The sequence below is a fragment of the Mustela nivalis genome (genome assembly GCF_964662115.1).
Source record: "Mustela nivalis genome assembly, chromosome: 15".
NCBI classification, from domain to species: domain Eukaryota; kingdom Metazoa; phylum Chordata; class Mammalia; order Carnivora; family Mustelidae; genus Mustela; species Mustela nivalis.
In genome coordinates, this window is record NC_139034.1 from 21588782 (window position 1) to 21607822 (window position 19041).

Consider the following 19041-nt stretch of genomic DNA (forward strand, 5'->3'; position numbering starts at 1 on the left):
TTTTACTGTGAATAAAACCTGGAACAATGTATACCGATTTCCTGGGTGGATATGTGACAATGTGAAAACTGTCACATAGACCCAGAGAGTCTGATACACAAGCTAAGATTTTGAAATTTCAGAATTATTCGCAACTGCTTTGCAAGAGATGAAACAGCCAAAGACTTCAGTGTGCAAATCCAGTGGGTTTTCCTTCCCACTAACTTCCTCAGTTCTCCGAAGCCTTCACATCAACATTAGTAAGATCTAATTCGAGAAATTCAATAAATATTCATACTCGCTCAGAATTAATCAAACCCAACATAATATCTATCCCAATTTGTTTATGCCTTTATGGGCATAAACTTATGTAAAGCAGCTTGTATTAGAGCCACTACTGTCTGTTCTGTAGCTTTTTTATAAATATGATCTCTTCTGTTGACCTGTATGCTAAGAGTAAGAGCAATGTTTTATTTAAATCAGATAAATTCAACATTAACTGACAGATAACAGTGCTCAGCACTTTGAGAGATGAGAAAAAAAAAACTTTGTGGCATTAAATCCTATAAAATCATCATTGTCACTTTATCTTCCGCATGAAAAAAATCAGATAGCCACCTTGTTTTTCCTTCAAAAGTAAAATCTTTTAGAATTTTCTTAGGGGCGCTGGGAGGCTCAGTTAGTTAAGTGGCTGCCTTCAGCTCAGGTCATGACCCAAAGTCCTGGAGCCCCGTGTTGGGCTCCCTGCTTGGCAGGAAGCCTGCTTCTCTCTCTCCTACTCCCCCTGCTCGTGTTCTCTCTCTCACTGTGTCTCTGTCAGATAAATAAATAAAATCTTAAAGAAAAAAAAAATTTTCTTGTAATTGCTGAACGAGAGTGGATACTCCTGGAGGAGCTCTTCCTAAAAATACCTGAACAGAGTTCCAAAAGAAACCCCCCAAAGCAACAACAACAACCCTGTTTCCTACTCGAATGGGCGGTATAGACGCCACACACCCAAGGGATGCTTTTTGGTTTGTTTGGTTTGTCCTCTTCTATCTTACTATCTGAAAGCAAGCATCCTTACCTTAACAAAGCTCATGCGGATAGTGCACATCTTCGTTAACTCGTAGACGACTTCAAATCCGTGGTGAACCGACTGCGCCAGCAGCTGAGCGAAGAGCTGGTTGTTGAAGATCTTGAGGCTGCAGCCGCTGGGGATCTTGCACACAGTGGCTGGGTGGAAGCCGTGCTGATAGTTGCAGTTCCGGCTCTGTACGAAGATGCTGCTGTCGCTCACACACTCGGCGTACACCTCGCCCCCGACATAGTATAAATGCACACCTACGAGGTAAAAACAGCGTCCCTCAAGCACCAGCATCGTGTTTAGCTTCGGATTAACACCATTCCCTTCTCACTGCAACCTTGTGGTATGTGACTATCTCTCGTGAAATTAATTTTAATATCACCAGCCAGAGTAAAAGAGTGACCAAAATGCCCACTTGTTCTAATTAAACCCAGCAGTGGGTTTTTTTTTTTTCCATGAGTCCACTTAAAAGTGGATTGCACCCCATGTTTATAACGATTGCAAAGGCTGTCGTGCACTGCTCCTTCTGTCACTCTCGATCTCACGCTTATTCACTCTCATAATATTAGAAGCAAAATAAATACACAATGCAGAAAACATCCTTCAGGTCCATGTATCAATAAAAAAATAGAAACTGGGCACAGATAATATCAAGGAAATGTCACTTTCCCCTTTAATGCATACACTAAACCCTCTTCGGAGGAAACAATAAATGAAGTTTACTTTTTTTAAGTTTACATTTTAACAATTATGAATCCATTTGTCTTAATATCTCCCTCAAAGAGATTTATTTCATTTTAGAGCTTGTCACTTACTATTATAGAAATAATGCCTGCATTTTACTTAAGAACGAAATTCTTGTCACTTTTTCAGATATAAAGACTCTCGGTCAAAATGTTGCTTATTTTACTTTACATCACATTTTTGGACTTAAAAAGCAAAACACCATCCTGAGATTGGTGCTGCCCAAAATAATTTTCATTCCAGATTAAATCTGAGTTGACTCTCTCACTCCAGGTCTCTGGGTTTAAGACTTAACATATATTTATAGCAAGAGACTGGCATTAGATAAAACAAAGATCGCTCCAGTCTAGTGAACATTAAATAACAGCACAGTTTTCCTCCAGCCTTTCAGCAGAAAGAAAATTCTCCAGAATTATGTATCAACGTGATGGTAAATACAATTGTCATGGGGTCACAAAGGGTTCATAGAAATGATCCAGAATACACAGAGACTGATATATCTTGGATCTCCTCTCCTTTTTTCCCAGCTTTCCGCTCCCTTTTCTTTCTCATGTTCATTCTCTCCCTGAACAGCCTGGGGTTAGGCACCCTCGGCTCCGGGCCGTGAGAAGCAGGCAAGAAGGTCCCCTTGGCTGGGATATGGTATCTGGCTCCACCAACGTGTTGGAGGTGAGGCTGGGGCAAATACAGACTTTGTTCCCAGTCCCCATGAGCTCCCTGGGAGGGCCACCCCTGTGGTGGTTATGGTTGTTCAAAAAGAGAGAGAGCTGGTGGGGAAAGAGCCAGAGAATGAGATGGTCCAGTATTCAGGATGTATTTGAATTGAATGACCTTCAAATTTATAATCCTCCCAGAACCTACTAAGTAGAATCGATAGGATTTTTGTTACCTGACTCTGGTCTTTATTTAGGGGATGAAGGGGATGATTTTCAATCCTGTGGAAGTACTATCCGCAACCACAGCACATTTGGCAGAATAAGGAAAGCAGAGTAGAGGCTGGGCAGACAGGCAGGAGTTTAGTGTCCCGAGCAAAAAGAGGGGGCAGAGCCAATGGGATGAGCACACAGAGGCCTGAGTTGGCTCTGAACAGTAGGACCAGGGTGGAATTCAACCCCACCATGAAGGAGCTTTGGCTAGAGACAGTGACATCCAAAGAAAAGTCAAAGGTGTGTGGGTGGCTCAGTTGGTTAAGTGACTACCTTTGGCTCAGGTCATAACGCTGGAGTCCCAAGACTGAATCTGGTGTAGGGCTCCCTGCTCAGCAGGGAGTCTGCTTCTCCCTGAGACCCTCCCACGCTTATGGTCTCTCGCAAATAAATAAATAAATAAAATCTTAAAAAAAAAAATAGTCAAGTAGGCAAATGATTTTATTTGCATCCACTTGACAAAACAAAACCATGGCTTTAAACGATGTGTATTTTAGATTCAAAATCTCCATAAAGAACAGTGAGCAATAGGATAATGCTCTTCCTGAGATGCCAAAGAGGAACCTGGCAGTGTGGGCCTCAGGTAAGCTCTTCCTACTTCTCTTGGGCTGCATCCCTCTATCCGGGCTTCGCATTTGTGTGTGACTGCCTCCCGCCTCCTAGGAGATGAGGGAGTGTGGAGTCCTGTGCTACGGTTACTTAGGGTCAGAGGCACCGTGGGCTTGAATTGGGTCTGCCAAGACAGACTGCAAATCTGTTCCCTTTGGTTCCTCTTCCACAGTCTTGAACAACAGAGAAATGACAGGAAAGATAGGGAGGAAGGCGGGCTGCTTAGGTTGCTGAGGTGGTTCTTAGGCTCTAGACTCTACCAGAAGAGAAAGTTGAGTCCCAGAGTAGAAGGAATGCACAAATGCCAATACAGAAAGTGAATCTCATTACCCTGTAGACCTGCTAGGAAACTCTGTTACTTTTTCATTCCCTTTAGAATAATCCCAAACTTCCTGGCTCGAACTCAACACCTTATCATGAGTTTGTAATCCATCTTTGCCTTGCCTTTGTTGCCCTGTCTTCCACACACCATTTTAAAAACATGGCTGAATATTAGGGTCATTTAGAGCTTTAAGAAAGTGCCTACTTCTGGGTGTAATAATGGTACTTATATTTAGAAATCCGTTATATAGATAGATAAATACTCAAATCTATCACGAAAGGATATGAAGCTGGAAATTTACTTTAAAATATTCTTGCAAAAATACTGTGAAGGGACAGCAGATATGAATGCATTCACTGTGAATCATTACGGAAGCTGGAGAGGGTGATAAGAATATCCTTTACATGATTCTGTGCACTTCTGTATGTGTTTGACATTTTCCAAAATAAAAAATGTTTTAACACATGATGAGAAAAAATTTCCAAATCCACACCAGGGCTTTGGTTCAGGGTGTTGTGCACTGCACAATTCTAGGGTGTGCTTCATAGCCTTCCAAGATTTATAGCATCATTATACAGCTTCTCCAGAAGATGGCAGTAACTTCTCTTGAGAAAGGGGCTTCTTAAAATTCACACAAAGCCATCACTGGCCTGGAGGCAAGGTCAGTTCCCCAAATCTGAATCTGAAAATTTTAAGTCTGTTTGGACAATATGATGAACAAACAGGGTGGGGCCCAAGTGGGCTACAGAGAATGGCCCACCTCAGTACTCACTCAGCCCTTCTGCTGGGCTGGGCTGCGCCCCCTGTGATGTTTCTCAGCACCACTGTAGCAATCCTGGCCTGACCTGACAGGCCAAGTCCCACCGCCTCCATCCTCACATGAGCAAGAAAGCCCAGGAGGGACAATTTAGAGAATACAGGGATGCAGAGAATAAAACTCCTCCACAAGTGCACAGCCCAGAAATAATCAAAGCTAACATTTCTTATATACCTTTCAGTTTTCTCCTTCACGTGTGTTTTTAAACCTTTCACCCTTGGGCCGCCTGGATGGCTCAGTCCTTAAGCCTCTACCTCCAGCTCATGTCAGGGCCCCAGGGTCCTAGGATGAGCCCGCATAGGCTCCCGGGGCTGCCATAAGCCTGCTTCTCCCTCCTCCGCTCTCCCAGCTTGTGTTCCCTCTGGCTGTCTCCCTCTTTGTCAAATAAATAAATGAAATCTTAAAAACAAAATGTGTCTCTCTTCCCTCGCTAACAATTTAATTTTACTGCAGTTGCCAGGGAATCCTTTTAAAGTGAAAATTCAGATCTGTAAACTCCTGTGACCTGGTCCTCTCCCCTCCTCTTCTACAACCTCCCCATTTTTCTATCCATTTTATTCCACTCACTCTGACTTCCTTTCTGTTCTTACAATGTATATACCAGGCAGGCTTCAGGGCCTTTGCACCTGCTGCTCCCTCTGCTTTGAAAGCTCCCCCTCCATGTGACTAATCGCACTTTTCTTTCTGCTCAAATGTCACCTGGTTAGGAAAGCATTCCCTGGCTATCCCACTTGACTTCCTAACAAGTTCTCCCCACTCTCTTCCCCTCCTGTGTGTTCCTCTAGACAAATCCTTAGAGATACATAACATTATTCCTTTTCTGTCTTTCCTTGGTTATGTGTAACCAATGAAAGCCCGTTATTGTTTGTTTTTGTTTGTTATTTTTCTTTGTTTCTAACTGCTGTCCCTAATGGTGGGACAGTTTGGCTAAGAATAGATTCTCGACAAAGATTTGTGAGATGAATGCCTATGTCTGAAATCTAAGTGTCTCGATTAATTAACTCCAAAGAACAAGTTAACTTGTTCACTAATGATTGGAGGCATTTTGCTGCAAATTTATTCAGGCTGGTGTTCCAGGAAGCCATGCTGCTCAAAACCAAACAATCCAAGGGAGCACCTAAGAAGCAGTCCTCTGACTTCATGAAAGACCAACAGCTCTTCCTTTAAAAATATTCGACGCTAATTTTTCCCCATGCTTTATATCTCCTCTAAAAAAAAATCATTTTCTCAGTAAAGCACTTCCAAACAGCTTCCTGAAAAAACTGACGTTGCCTTGGGGAACCACATGAGGGTAGAGGGCCCTTCCAGTCACTGAGCACTTAGGTGGACTTCCTGATTTTCATAAAAGGCTGTCATTCCTAGCTCTTGTTCCTATGGTTTCTTAACCTGGGGATTAGCTCTCAGGTAGGAACACATAGAACCTCAACTCCCATGTCTGCATCAGCAGCCCCCTCAAAGAGCTACTTGCAGAAAGATTCCCAGGAGGTATTCAACAGTCCTTTCATGTTTGAATTGTATCTTTGGACCAAGTGGCATCAGCAGAAGTCTCATATGCAGACCAGTCCAGAAAGCCCCTCAGCACACAGCCAGCCCCACAATATTATGTTGTAATAGTCTGCCTTTAAATTTCACCTGAAGATTCTTATAAAAACCATTTGAAAGTAAAGTTATAGTATCTGAGAAATGTATTTAAGAATTCAGTCAAAGGGAAAGTATTATTTCCTTTGAAGAATGGCCAGGTTTCTTCCTTTGGGATAAAAATTACATTATAGTTGTGTTTCCATTTTTTGACCTCCCTGTCAGAAAGCCTAGAGCACAATTTTAATCACAGCCACAATGCTAACCTTTAGTTCCTTCTCCTTCCTTGCTGCCCCCAACCCCCTCTTCCTGATTTTCTACTTTCCATTTATCATTTCACTGCAAAGTTTTCCTATAAGCCATCTCAAAGCCACTATGGGAAAAAACAAAAACAAAAACAAAAAGCCACTATACAAATATATAGGATATAAATAAACAAATATCATCATTAGAACATCAATAAAGGGGCGCCTGGGTGGCTCACTCAGTCATTACACATCTCCCTTCAACTCAGGTCATGAACCCAGCATCTTGGGATCCAGCCCCTTATCGGGCTCCCTGCTCAGCGGGGAACCTGCTTCTCCCTTGCCAGCTCCCTTGTGCTTGTGTTCCCTTTCTTGCTATCTCTCTGTCATAAATAAATAAAATCTTAAAAAAAAAAAGGACATCAATGAATAAATTCAACCTGTTTCTAACCAGTAGCTTGTAGGTTTTCTATGACAGAGACATTAAGGAAGTATGCTAGGAAGAATATTAGAATGTATCACCAGGTACAATAATGAATCTCCCCTGGAAACTTGAAAGAAAAGATTTGTGTCTACCTTCCTACGGTGGTCTGAGGGCTGGATGGAAAGAGGAAAGATAAAATGACTCTAAAGTTTCTGTACAACTATGATTCCACGGTAGTCTGACATAATAGTGGACAACCAGGTGTCAAACATTACCAGCTACTCTAATGTAAAGAAGATGATTTAAAGATACACAGTGAGGGCTCACATTCAGATGGGATTTTCTACCATTGATCACACCGATGAGAAAGGCTTCAAAGCTTCGTTGGCCAAACCTCAAGGAGACCTGTGTCCATCTGGCTTCATAACAATCCTGAGCACAGGAGAACCCCAATCACTACCAAAGGTTTCCCTACATAAATAGTCATGATTTTCACTACCTAGCTTCTAAGTCTCCAAAGGTCACTTTACCTGGTAGAATATAATCCCCCACCAGAATTCCTCCTCTGAAGTTGTCTTATTTAGCATCTTTAGGCAATTCGAAAATAATTCATGATACTTCTATTTAGTAATTTCATCCTGCTTTCACATTTATCCTCTTGTTTGTCTTACCACTTTGTCTTAATACTTATCCTAATCCACCCTCTGAAAGATGCTACGCTGACCCTAGAAGTAGAGAGACCACGACCTTGCAACCTCAGGCCTCCTGCTGGCTCACCAGCCTGAGACCATCCTGCCAGGTTAGGTGGCCAACCCGTGGCTTGTTTCTCTCCCCACATTTTAGCTCCAAAGAACATATACATGAACGACATATTTGCTTTTACCCTTTCCTATGTGTCTCCTGGTGTTTTCTATTGTTGAGTTTCTGTTTACATTAGAAAGAAGTCCGAGACAGAATCTGTTCCTGTTATTTGAAGGGTCTGTGAATCCATCTATAAGTACGCTTCGGGAGGAGGCCTGAAACGTTTCCCCAACTCGGTTGTTGAGTTCATAGTAGGCAACTGAGCACCAATGCTGCGGCTCCTCGTAGCAAACTGGCCGGAAGTCTGGAAGGAAAAGAACCAGAGAGCACATCACTCCCATCATGTCTGGCTTCCCATCTCATGATCTCACCTGGACAACATTCATGCTCTTAACCAGGAGAGGTGCTGCAAAGACAAAGATCTCTCCAAACCTGTCCCCTGATGGAAGATCTGTGTGGGGAGCTCATCTTGTCACCACACGTGTGACACAGAGGCCGCAATCCTTGTGACTCTCCCATGATTAGAGCATTTGCACTCATATGTATTAGTACTGAGGGGATCTGACAAACAACAGTATGAACAGATTAATGTAAATTCCATCACCCGGAGAGGAGACAGCTCCAGGGAAGGGGACAGGTTGTCTCCTCTCTACATGTTAAAGATAACATATCACTGTTAATAAACTGAATAGAGTCCCAGTGACAAGAGTATCATTTTCCAAAAAACTAAGGCTGAAAAAATAACAGTTTGGATATGATGAAGGCCAAATAAAAAATACTGGACAGGACTTAAAATTACTTAAGAAAGAAAAAAAGAAAAACAACATAGAGTCACATTCTCCATTGTATATATATATGGAGTACTTATATGGCATAAGGTATTTTTAAAGACAGCACATGTTTCATCAGGAAATCCATAAATGTTATGTTTTCACCTTAAAATTTTCAAAGTAATTAAGTTGCCAAACCAAAAGTTTTAAGTTGCCAACCAAAGTTCAGAGTTCTTTCTTTGCCACGCACACTCTGTCTTTTGACTGATTATATTCACTCTCTTTTCTTTGAATATCTTAGTAATTCTTGTACCTACAGTATGTTCCTATGTGCACTGAAACATAAGTTAGGGGGCTATTATTTGATTTACAAAAGAACCTATACTTATAAAAGACTTCACCCCTACAGACTTCAAATCGTACGCTCTGTTAGACCCTCTCTACTCAGGTGTGGTTCCTGAATGGTAGACTCTGCATCACCTGGGAACATGTGAGGAATGTAGATTCTTGGCTCCCACCCCGGATCTAAGGAACCAAAATCTGCCTTTGTGTAAGATCCCCATGTGGCTTACACGAACATTAAAACTGAGTAACATTTATTTACCTAGCCTATTTTAAGAAACAGATAAAATTCTGTAAAAACCCTATTTACATATTTATGTATATTTACATATTCGTGTACATTTACATATTTGTGTATATTTACATATTTATGTACAGCGCCCCGCTAAGCTAAACCAAAGACACCACTACAAAACTATAGTATAAACACAATGGGGATAAAATTGTTAACTTAAACACCCATTTCTGTAATAAACATCAAAAACAACACGCGTCTAAATGTTAGGTTAGAATAAAAAATTAACTTACTCTAGTAACCAGGACGACAAACTAATATTCACTCTATGGTGATGAGGAATGCCAAAGTTAGAATGCAAAGCCCTGCTCTCTGCCTCTTCAAAGACATGTGAAATAGCAGGCTAGCATGTTTTGGTTGTTTTTTTTTTTTTTTTTAATTTTCTTTTGTTTTGGAGTAATAGGAAATGCTCTTGGAAAACAGCTACATTGAGCTGTTCACCTACAAATTTACCTCCATTAGGCACTGACAGCACTAAATGACTATCAGCTGTGGCATCCACAGGTCGGCCATTCTGGGTCCCTGATAAGGTGGAGGTGGTGTGTCAACTCAAAGAAAGCAGTGAAACTGATACATGACACTAAGACAGCTCCAGCCTTTCTCGCTGTGAAACTCCTGGGCCCAGCGCATAGTGCTGCCGTTGCAGAGAGACCAGTCAGTCATCAGGCTATTCCGCAGGGACATTCTAAGGAATCTGTTGTCTTGACATCCTCACTGAACAGTCGATGAGTTTTCCCTCTGACTTGGGAGTTACCAAAAGAGTTGTAAGTTGCAACGACTTCATAAGATTTTCAAATCAAGGAGCTATTCTCCTAGCTTTCTCAATAGCACAGGGGTCTGTTGCCCAGCTTTCAAAACAGAAAGTTAAACCTTCTTTGAGCTTAGTTTTCCAAGTCCTCTGCTGCCAGGGATGGTACAATGACCGCAGGGAGGCGTGGTCTCTGAGATAGTTCCAAATGTGCCTCCACAATGCACAACAGTGGAAACCTGATTATAAGCTTGTGCCCAAGGCATGCGGAGCAGGGCTCCTCTCTCCAAGTATCAGTTCCTATAATCGGGCAGTGATCATGCTTAGGCAAAGGCTGTGCATTCGGTAGATAAGATCTTAGGAGAAAGTAATTCACAACACAGTAAAAACTCCTACAGCAGAGGAAAACCTCTTTAGTGAGAACCTCAGAATAACTGTTTCCTCCTGTATACATTCCTGATGTCACTTCGTAATCGCCTTGCTATGTTAGCAGTGGGTAGAGTTCGGTGGCATAAAAAGTTGAATCAGTCTGCCTTTGTTGAAAACTGAATTTTGTGCATCCAAGCAGTTCCCACACTTAAGCATGCATCAAAGTCCCAGTGACACTTGTTAAAGATGCAGTTTCCTGGTCCCACCCCAGAAATTGGAGTCTGGAGATCAATGGCTGGATGTGGCCCTGACATTCCCCAGGCACTGATGGCAATTTGAATGCAGACCACATCGTGCAACCACGGGTAAGACGTTTTCCTGTGGGAAAATAAACTCTGAGCCTGGTGAAAAAGTTATAGAGCAAGGTGGCTCTTCTGCAGGTCCCAGAGTACGTATCTGTAAAACTCAGGGACTGCACACAGAGTTACCGTATCACCATATCTGCTCCTAGGCATATGCCCACAGGTGCTGAAAACAGAGACTCAAGCAGATGCTTGCCTGCTTGTGTTTGGAGCAGCATTATTCACACCAGCCAAAAGGTGCAAATAGCCCAAATATCCATCAGTCATGTGGTGTACCTTTATTTTGGAATATTATTGTTTAATCACAAAAATGAAGTAAACGACACAGACTAACAACATAGGTGAACTCTGAAAACACTATGCTCACTGAAATAAGCCACACAAAAAGACATATATTGTATGATTCCATTTCTTTGAGGTACCTAGAAAAAGCAAATTCACAGAGACAATAAGTGGACTGGAGATTGCCAGGGACAGGAGGAAAGGGCAGGGGGAAGAGCTGGGAGCTACTGCTAATGGGTACAGAGTTTCTGTTTAGATGGATGAAAAAATTTTGGAAATAGATGATGGGAATGGTTGCACAGAACGGTGAATGTGCTTAATGCCACTGGATTGTACACTTAAAATGGTTAAAATGTCCAACTTTATGAGATATGTATCTTCCCACAACTTTAAAAATTAAGAAGTGAAAACCACTACATTGCACACTTTAAGTGTGTGAACTGTATGATGTATGAATTATATCTCAATAAAGCTGGTAAAAAAAATAAGGTGCTGAACTATTAAATTTCAGAACCTCCTTTTAGTTTCACTTAGCTATGGGTCTGTTTTGCAGGTTGTATTTTGCTGTTAATCATTCAGAAAATAATTATTTTCTTTGAAATTAAAAGAGCCATTCCCTCCATGAAAATGAACCAGCTTCTGCAGAGGTGTTGGGGTCCGTCCTTCATGGGTGGGAAGAGGGGAAAAAATATCAACCTTTGAGTTTCACCAGTGCAAGAAGACAAGGTCAGCACAGGCAATCTTTACAGCACAGATATGTTTCAAGTAAACAGGTGTTCTGTGACATAATTATCCTCCTGTCCCTTAACCTTGGCTCTGTCCTCAAATGACTTCTCTTCCTGTTGTATCCCTCTCTTGGTGAATCCAGCTCCTTGTAAGACAGCAACCATCTCCTCCCCACTGAGTGGATGACTCCTGAGCTCCCTCCCTGAGTCTCAGCCTTCACCCCCACATCAAGTTCTATTGAGTCTGTCTCCTCAAATTCATTGCTTTTTTCCCCTCCCCACATCCCTTTCTTAGTTCAGGTCCTTATCATTACTTGTCCGGACTGTGACAGCCTCATTGTTTACTTACATGATTGTTCTCAACAGCTACTGCCTCCTGAAGGTCAGAGACTCTTGTCAGACTCAGTCGTCATTGTACCTCTCGCACTAGCACAGTGCCTGGCACTTAGTAGGTGCTCAGCCATTCCTTACTGTCTCAGTAACGTCAAGAGCTATAACCCTAGGCTCTGGCCCAGTTCCAAATGCCTGTGTGGTGATTTGTTTACTCTGCAATCAACTGATGAGCAAACACTGTGTTTTAGGACCTGTGCTACATATATAAAAGAGAAGATGACTGGCAGTTGAATTGGGGGGGAATATATAGGGAGGAATTATATAACGTAGTGTGATAAATGCAATAGTAGATGTGTATGAAAATAGTAGCTGTATTGCTGAGGGAGCAAAAGGCAGAACTGAATAACTCAAAAAGGAAGGGGCACGTCCTTTTCTGTCTTCCCACATTTTATAAGTTCTGTGAGGACAGGGACATTTTTTACCCATCTTTGAATTCTCCTTCCAGCTCCCCAAGGCAATTCCTGTATATAATAAGTGTTCCATAAATATCCATTAAATAAAGGAATATATGAACACATGAATGAGGCAGATTGTAACATTTAGCGCCAGATGAGTTTAGGCTGGCCTCTAAGAATTTGTCGCTCAGGATATGACTCATCTCACACTCAAGAGGTGCATATAAATCTCTTCTTCATGATCTAACTTGGAGCCACTGTATAGGAGCAGCGGCATGTGCAACTGTGGCAATGTGCTTGATTCTCCCTTTTGCACAGGATGTCCCTTCCATTGGCTTTTTCAGTTCAGCAGATGTTTACTGACTAGCATTTTGAAGACTGACTAGCTCTGTCTTCAAAATGCTGTGCTGGCTTCACACAGCACAAAAGGAGAAGCACAGGCTAGGTGGGGCCCAACTCTGCCCTGGGGACGTTAAGCATTCATCTTTTGGAGGCTGGGACTCCCTGTGTTTACTGAAAGAGACAGCCAAAGCAAAGGCCAAACATGGACCCCTCACATTGCTTACCCTCAGGTCAAGTCTTTCTCCTTGGGTTAGAGAAGTATTTTATCATCTTATTTCTGCTACCTTAAAAAAAAATCCCTGGAAATGCCCAGAGATGCTGTTCAAATCCATTTAGCATCTTCCAGGGGGTGAGAACCAGAAACCAGAGCAAAGGTATGTGTAGCTCCAGGATAACTGCTCCCAGCTGGCCCTGATCATAGAGGTGGGCAGGTCCGAAGGCCCACGGAACATGGCCATGTAAACGGCAAAGCTCCATATGAAAGTGAGTAACAGTGACTGTAATTAGGACGGTCCCACCATAACAGTCAGTTGGGTCAAACTCCACGTGGAGGGACAGCGGCTTTCACTGACCTGAGTGTTGATAGGGGCTCTCTGGCTCCGAGGGACTCTCTGGGGAGTGAGGGTAGCCAGCGGTGCACGGGGACTGTGTGAACACGTGCCCAGGTCCCGGAGAGGGAGGGAAGGCCGAGCAGGGAGGCTGCTGGAAAGAGTCCGGATAGGTGGCGTTGTGCGGCATGAGAGGCTCACTGTGGAGGGAGGCACTGCGGAACTTGGCCAGAAGGCTGAGCTGGGGGTTATATTCACTGTGCCTTGGCACGAGGACAGGAGGCAGCACTAGGATAAGAAAGGAACGAGTGGATTAGAACTGAGCATTGGCTCCTCAGCACAAAATCCAGTGGACGCTTGCTGTTTGTGTCTGCCCATTTTCTTCATGATAAAACTCTGTTTTCTGGGAACTGCCCACCCACCATTCTTTGTGCTTATTGTGAAACTGTCAATTAAGGTTCCGTCGTTTCCCAGAAAGTGAGCTGGTGAAGCGAACTGAACACCAGTGTTTAGTACTTAAACACTCTCGCAAACTGAATATTAAACAGAGTATCACAGTAAAAAGTTTAGAGGAGAATCATTCTGAGGTCAGCACACTAAAGAGACTGCCTATTCATTGCTACCACAGAAATTACCAGAGCTGCCCTATTATCTGGCCTTCTGCAGGACTAATTGTTTGTGTCTTCCTTTGATTCTGCCAATGAAGTGGTTTGGTTTTTTTAAAAGGCAAAATTGGTTTCTAAGTGATGCCCAGAATATTTTTCTTTCAGAGACCATGTTGAATTATTCAGACGGGCAGCCTAGTACTGCTAAAGTTAAAAAAAAGAAAAGAAAAAATCTACTTGTCTTTATCAGAAAGCTCTTAATGGTACCTAAAAATGAATAAGAAAAAGATAAACAGTAATACAAAGCGAATCAGTAAAAGATAAGCATCAATAAAAAAAACTTATAAACAAAGCCCTATGTATGTTTTTTCTGGGTTCCACATTAAAAAAAAAAAGTGGTTTTGATCCTGATTCTATACAAAAAGTTAGGAATGCATGCAATTTTCAAGGGCAAGTATTATCCAGGCATTCCTAGTTCTTACTGACTTCTAAAGTGTCACAGTGCCTGGCAGAAAGAAGATAATCAATAAATGTGGTACAACCTGTGACCAAAGTAAGTTCCAGAAAGAGAAGCAGAGGAAGGAGGAAGTGGTCAAAGGAAATTGCAAAGCTCTTCTAAGGGAAAATATTCCTTACCCCTAGCGCCAAAATGGAAATCAATTGAAGAGCCAAAAATCAATAAATCAATAAATCAATAAACTACAATATAGATATCAGAGATTTAAAAAGAGGAAGAAAGAAGTTAATATAAATTAGCTAAATCCTCATCTTTTGTATTAGTGAATGAAATTACCTGAAGGTGAAAAGTTCAGAAACAGATATATAAGCATATTATATTAGGATTACCTCCATAATTTTCAGTAATTAATGTATAAACATTAATGTATAAATAAAATGTATAAATATATTATCTAGAGTTATCTCCATAATCTTTAGTAATAATGGAGGGAACAAGCAAAACAACTAACCAAGAATGATTAAGAGAAGTTGTTTCTGGAGATGGATGGGGTAGCTCTTGTTTTTAATAATATTACTGATTTGTTACCACATGCAAGTATTGATAAAAAGTCAATGTTTTGGAATAAACAGATGACAACAATACTGATAAAATAACAGTAAGATGAATCACAAAGTCTACCACTTTTCTGCCATCATACATTTATCTCTTTCCTAACAAGCAAGTTAGAAAATAAACTCAAACAGGTAAATAAAGTTTTAAAACTAAACCACCCCAGCTGAGGGTGGCAGAAAAACAAATGAATTCTTCCCCCTTAAAAAGCTGGTGTATGGGGTGCCTGGTTGGCTCAGTGGGTTGAACTGCTGCCTTCAGCTTGGGTCATGATCTCGGCGTCCTGGGATCGAGTCCCGCATCCGGCTCTCTGCTCGGCGGCGAGCCTGCTTCCTCCTCTCTCTCTCTCTGCCTGCCTCTCTGCCTACTTGTGATCTCTCTCTATCAAATAAATAAATAAAATCTTAAAAAAAAAAAAAAAGCTGGTGTATGTGTCTACGTGTATAATGTATGACATTACAGAACCCTCCACGTCATCATCTAAAAATGAGCTGGATGATAAGCCATCATTTCCTTTTATGTGTTCCATGAGACCAAAAGATGGAAACAAAAAGATGACCTGCTTCATGAAAGCGGGGGGCTGACAGAGGCCATGGTATATGGCCCGAAAGAGGGGACCCAACAGAGTACATGGTATATGGCTTCTTCTGCAATGACATTTCATTACAATGCTAACAAGGCTCAAAACAAACACTCCTTTTTCTTTTTTGGATGAAAAAGAATTGGAATAATCTCTGTAACTTCAGTTGTAGTGTAAAATATCTATACTGTATTCCTAACATTGTTAAATATAATGCCTCACACCATCCAGAGGCAGAAACTTCTATTTCCTCACGGGCCAAAGATCTGAGACACCAAAAAATAAAAAATAAAAAATAAATTTAAAAAAAGGTTTGTTTTCCTTTTTTGAAACAAATGTCTTGATAATGTATTTTTACCGTTCACCTAAAACCAAAGGCAGTGATTTCCGTAAAGAAAACCAATGGTAATCATCCCAGCTGGCATTCAGCTTGACTGGCTAGTTTACCTTAGATATGCACTGGTCACATTTTTAAATATTTCCACTCAAAACATAGCTGTTTTAGTCCATCTGGACTGTTACAATAGAAATACCATACAGTGTGTGGCTTATAAACCATAGAAATATATTTCTCACAGTTTCCGAGGCCGGAAGTCCAAGATCAGGGTGCAGCATGGTCAGGTTCTGGGGAAAGCTCTCTTTGAGGCTACAGACTGGGACCTTTCGTGCCCTCACAGGGTGGAAAGGGAAGAGGGATCTCTCTGGGGCCTCTTTGATAAAGACACTAACCCCATTTGTAAGGGTCTGTCTGCATGACTGAATCATTTCCCAAAGCGACTGCCCCCACCTCCTAGTACTATCACCTTAAGCATTAGGTTTTCAACATATGAAGGGAGGAGGTGCACAGAAATGTTCAATCCTTAGCAATAGCTATTCCTCATTACTAAATTCTATTTCTAGATCATAACTGCTGCTTACAAATATGACATAGTACGATTACAGAAATTGGTTTCAATTTTATACCACCTTTTAAATACAACCCTGTCTTAACAACGAAGCACCCCTTGGGGGTGAACAGTGGCAGGAGTTATTCCTGCCGCATACGGGGTGCAGAGCAGAGCTGAAAAAGATTTTGTATCTCTTTCAAAACTCGTGTGGTTTTTACATGTGGGTATTTTATGTAGAGAAGAAATTATACTCCTGAAATAAGCTCCAGTTGCATGGCGTAAAATCATCACACACTACAAAAACACTGTTTGCCCAGAAGCTACTAGACGCAAGCCGTGCAAAGTGAGATTTGGGGACTGGTAACACTTCACCAGCTGCTAGGTGCCAGTCAAGGAAAATACAGTATGGAGGTTGAGACTGAATTAAAGTTAGCAATTTGACAGGGTAATTTTATATCTGTTGAAATGCAGATATAAAATATTTTATTATAGTAAAAAAAAAAAAGCAAACCTACGCTTGCCTTTTTATTTTTGTCTTCTTAAAATTTCATTTGCCACGTAATTCGTTTGCATTACGAAAGTACTGATATTTGAAGGATTGAAAATTGGATCCTTCACTACAGATAGTTAGAAAGAACTTACATAAATGATATAAAAGGTTGTGTGAGTAATAAGAAAATCAGAGTGCAGCCTTCAGTGTTCCTAAAATGGGGGAAGGTTGTCAAAAAAAATGAGATTTCAAATGCAAAAAAACTTAATTAAGCTTTATGATAACTAAGAACCCAGTAAACTTGCTGAATATTAGCACCCTCACTGTTCTCAAAATATTTACTTTAAACATGGCCAGAAAGTTAAGTACAAATTTGATTTTTCTAATAAAAAAACAAAAACAAAGTTAGGAATAAAAAAAATCCTGGATGGCTTAAATATTACCTTAAAATTAATACAATCTCCACCCATCTTTCATTTTGGAAACTAAAACCTAAAATATTATGATATGAAATCCATCTGCCATATGTAAATATATTCACATTACCATTTCTAAAAAGAACCTTACATAAACTAAAACACAAACTAAGCCTTTAAAATTAGGTGTTCTAGGGGTGCTTGGGTGGCACAGCTGGTTAAGTGTCTGACTCTTGCTTTCAGTTCAGGTCATGATCTCAAGATCGTGATCTCAGGGTCCTGAGATCAAGCGCCACGTTGGACTCTGCACTCAGCTTGGGAGTCCGCTTAGGATTCTCTCTCTCACTGCCCCTCCCCTGCTCATTCTTATGCTCTCTCTCTCTCTCTCTCAAATAAATAAATCTTTTTTAAAAAGTTTAAAAATAAAATTAGATTTTCTAGTATTCAAAAGGAAAGCCAGAGACATTTAACAAGATACTTCTTGCAATGTACATTTTACAACTACATTCCTCAGAAAGAGAGAAATGATTTCATAATGAACATTTTTTCATTGGGTATATTCTAAATGCTTAATATAACTCAAATCTTTGAAACAAAAAAGGTATCAAACCACTGTCTTAAAGTTAGACCTGGATGACTTTTTTTTTAATATTTTATTTATTTATTTGACAGACAGAGATCACAAGTAGGCAGAGAGACAGGCAGAGAGAGAGGAAGGGAATCAGGCCCCCTCCTGAGCAAAGAGCCCTATTCGGGGCTTGATCCCAGGACCCTGGGACCATGAACCAAGCCGAAGGCAGAGGCTTTAACCTACTGAGCCACCCAGGTGCCCCAGATGACTTCTTTTAGTAGGCAGAGAATCCAGAGAGAAGCAGGAAAGAAAAGAAGGCTAAGACCTATATGATCTAGTGGAAACCCATGAGATTCTCCAGGACTTTCTCAACAGTCTCATACAGGGACTAATCCTGGGATGAAGTGACGACGAGAAGCGTCTATACGCAGGCAGTTTTACAATAGGATGGCAAGATCTGGAAGCCTGAAAGTCACCTCACAAAGACCACTGGCAGCTGAGCACAATTTCTCTACCATTGCTGTAAGGTTAACTGAATTTGGGAGCCAGGCGCAAGCTGGACCCCCACCACGGCCCACATGCCTAGACAGAACCATCTTTTAATGGACATGGGCCATTCCCAGAGCTCCTAGGCCAGCCCTCTGGTCCCCTGGGATGAGGCAAACAGCCAAACAGGGAGAGGAAACTTCTATTAAATCTGCATCCCAGCAGCCACAGAAACACTCAGTCCAAGAGGAATGGACTCCAACTGTTCCAGTCACTGCGAAGGACAAAGGTAAACTCCAGACTTCAAAAATACACACAAAAATGTGTGTGTCCACACACACACACATGCGTGACGGGTTTCAGAATATCTTCTTATATTTAAAGCCACACTTAAGAACAATTGCCAGTCTCTCCCAGCCCCTGTTCCTTTCATTCCCTGAAAGGATTTCCAGCTCTTCTTTCACTGGCTGTTTGCAGACCCAAATAGGAGATACTTCCATGTATCTGAGCTTGCGGAAAGCAGCAGCAAAAACCTTCTTTAGGGGGCGCCTGCGTGGCTCAGTGGGTTAAGCCTCTGTCTTCTGCTTGTGTCGTGGTCTCAGGGTCCTGGGATGGAGCCACACAGGGCTCTCTGCTCAGCAGGGATCTTGCACCCCCACCTCCCACCCCCGCCTGCCTCTCTGCCTACTTTCGATCTCTGTGTCAAATAAATAAATAAAATCTTAAAAAACAAACAAAAAAACAAAACAACAAAAAAAAACCTTCTTTAGTTAGTTTGGTTTCACTGAGGGAGATATGATGGGAAGAAGGGATTTTTTTTTTTTTTTACAATTAATCATATCAAGGCCATATTAA

At 41.5% G+C, this 19041-nt stretch overlaps 1 protein-coding gene across 1 annotated transcript in view; it reads right to left on the minus strand.

The window, feature by feature from the left end:
* Positions 1 to 19041, minus strand: part of SMAD9 (SMAD family member 9) — a 69213-nt gene that overhangs the window by 7501 nt on the left and 42671 nt on the right. Inside the window, 5 exon segments of the mRNA XM_082700481.1 lie at positions 1046 to 1302; positions 7594 to 7815; positions 9372 to 9443; positions 9446 to 9466; positions 13107 to 13370. Coding sequence (XP_082556607.1) covers positions 1046 to 1302; positions 7594 to 7815; positions 9372 to 9443; positions 9446 to 9466; positions 13107 to 13370 — 836 coding nt within the window.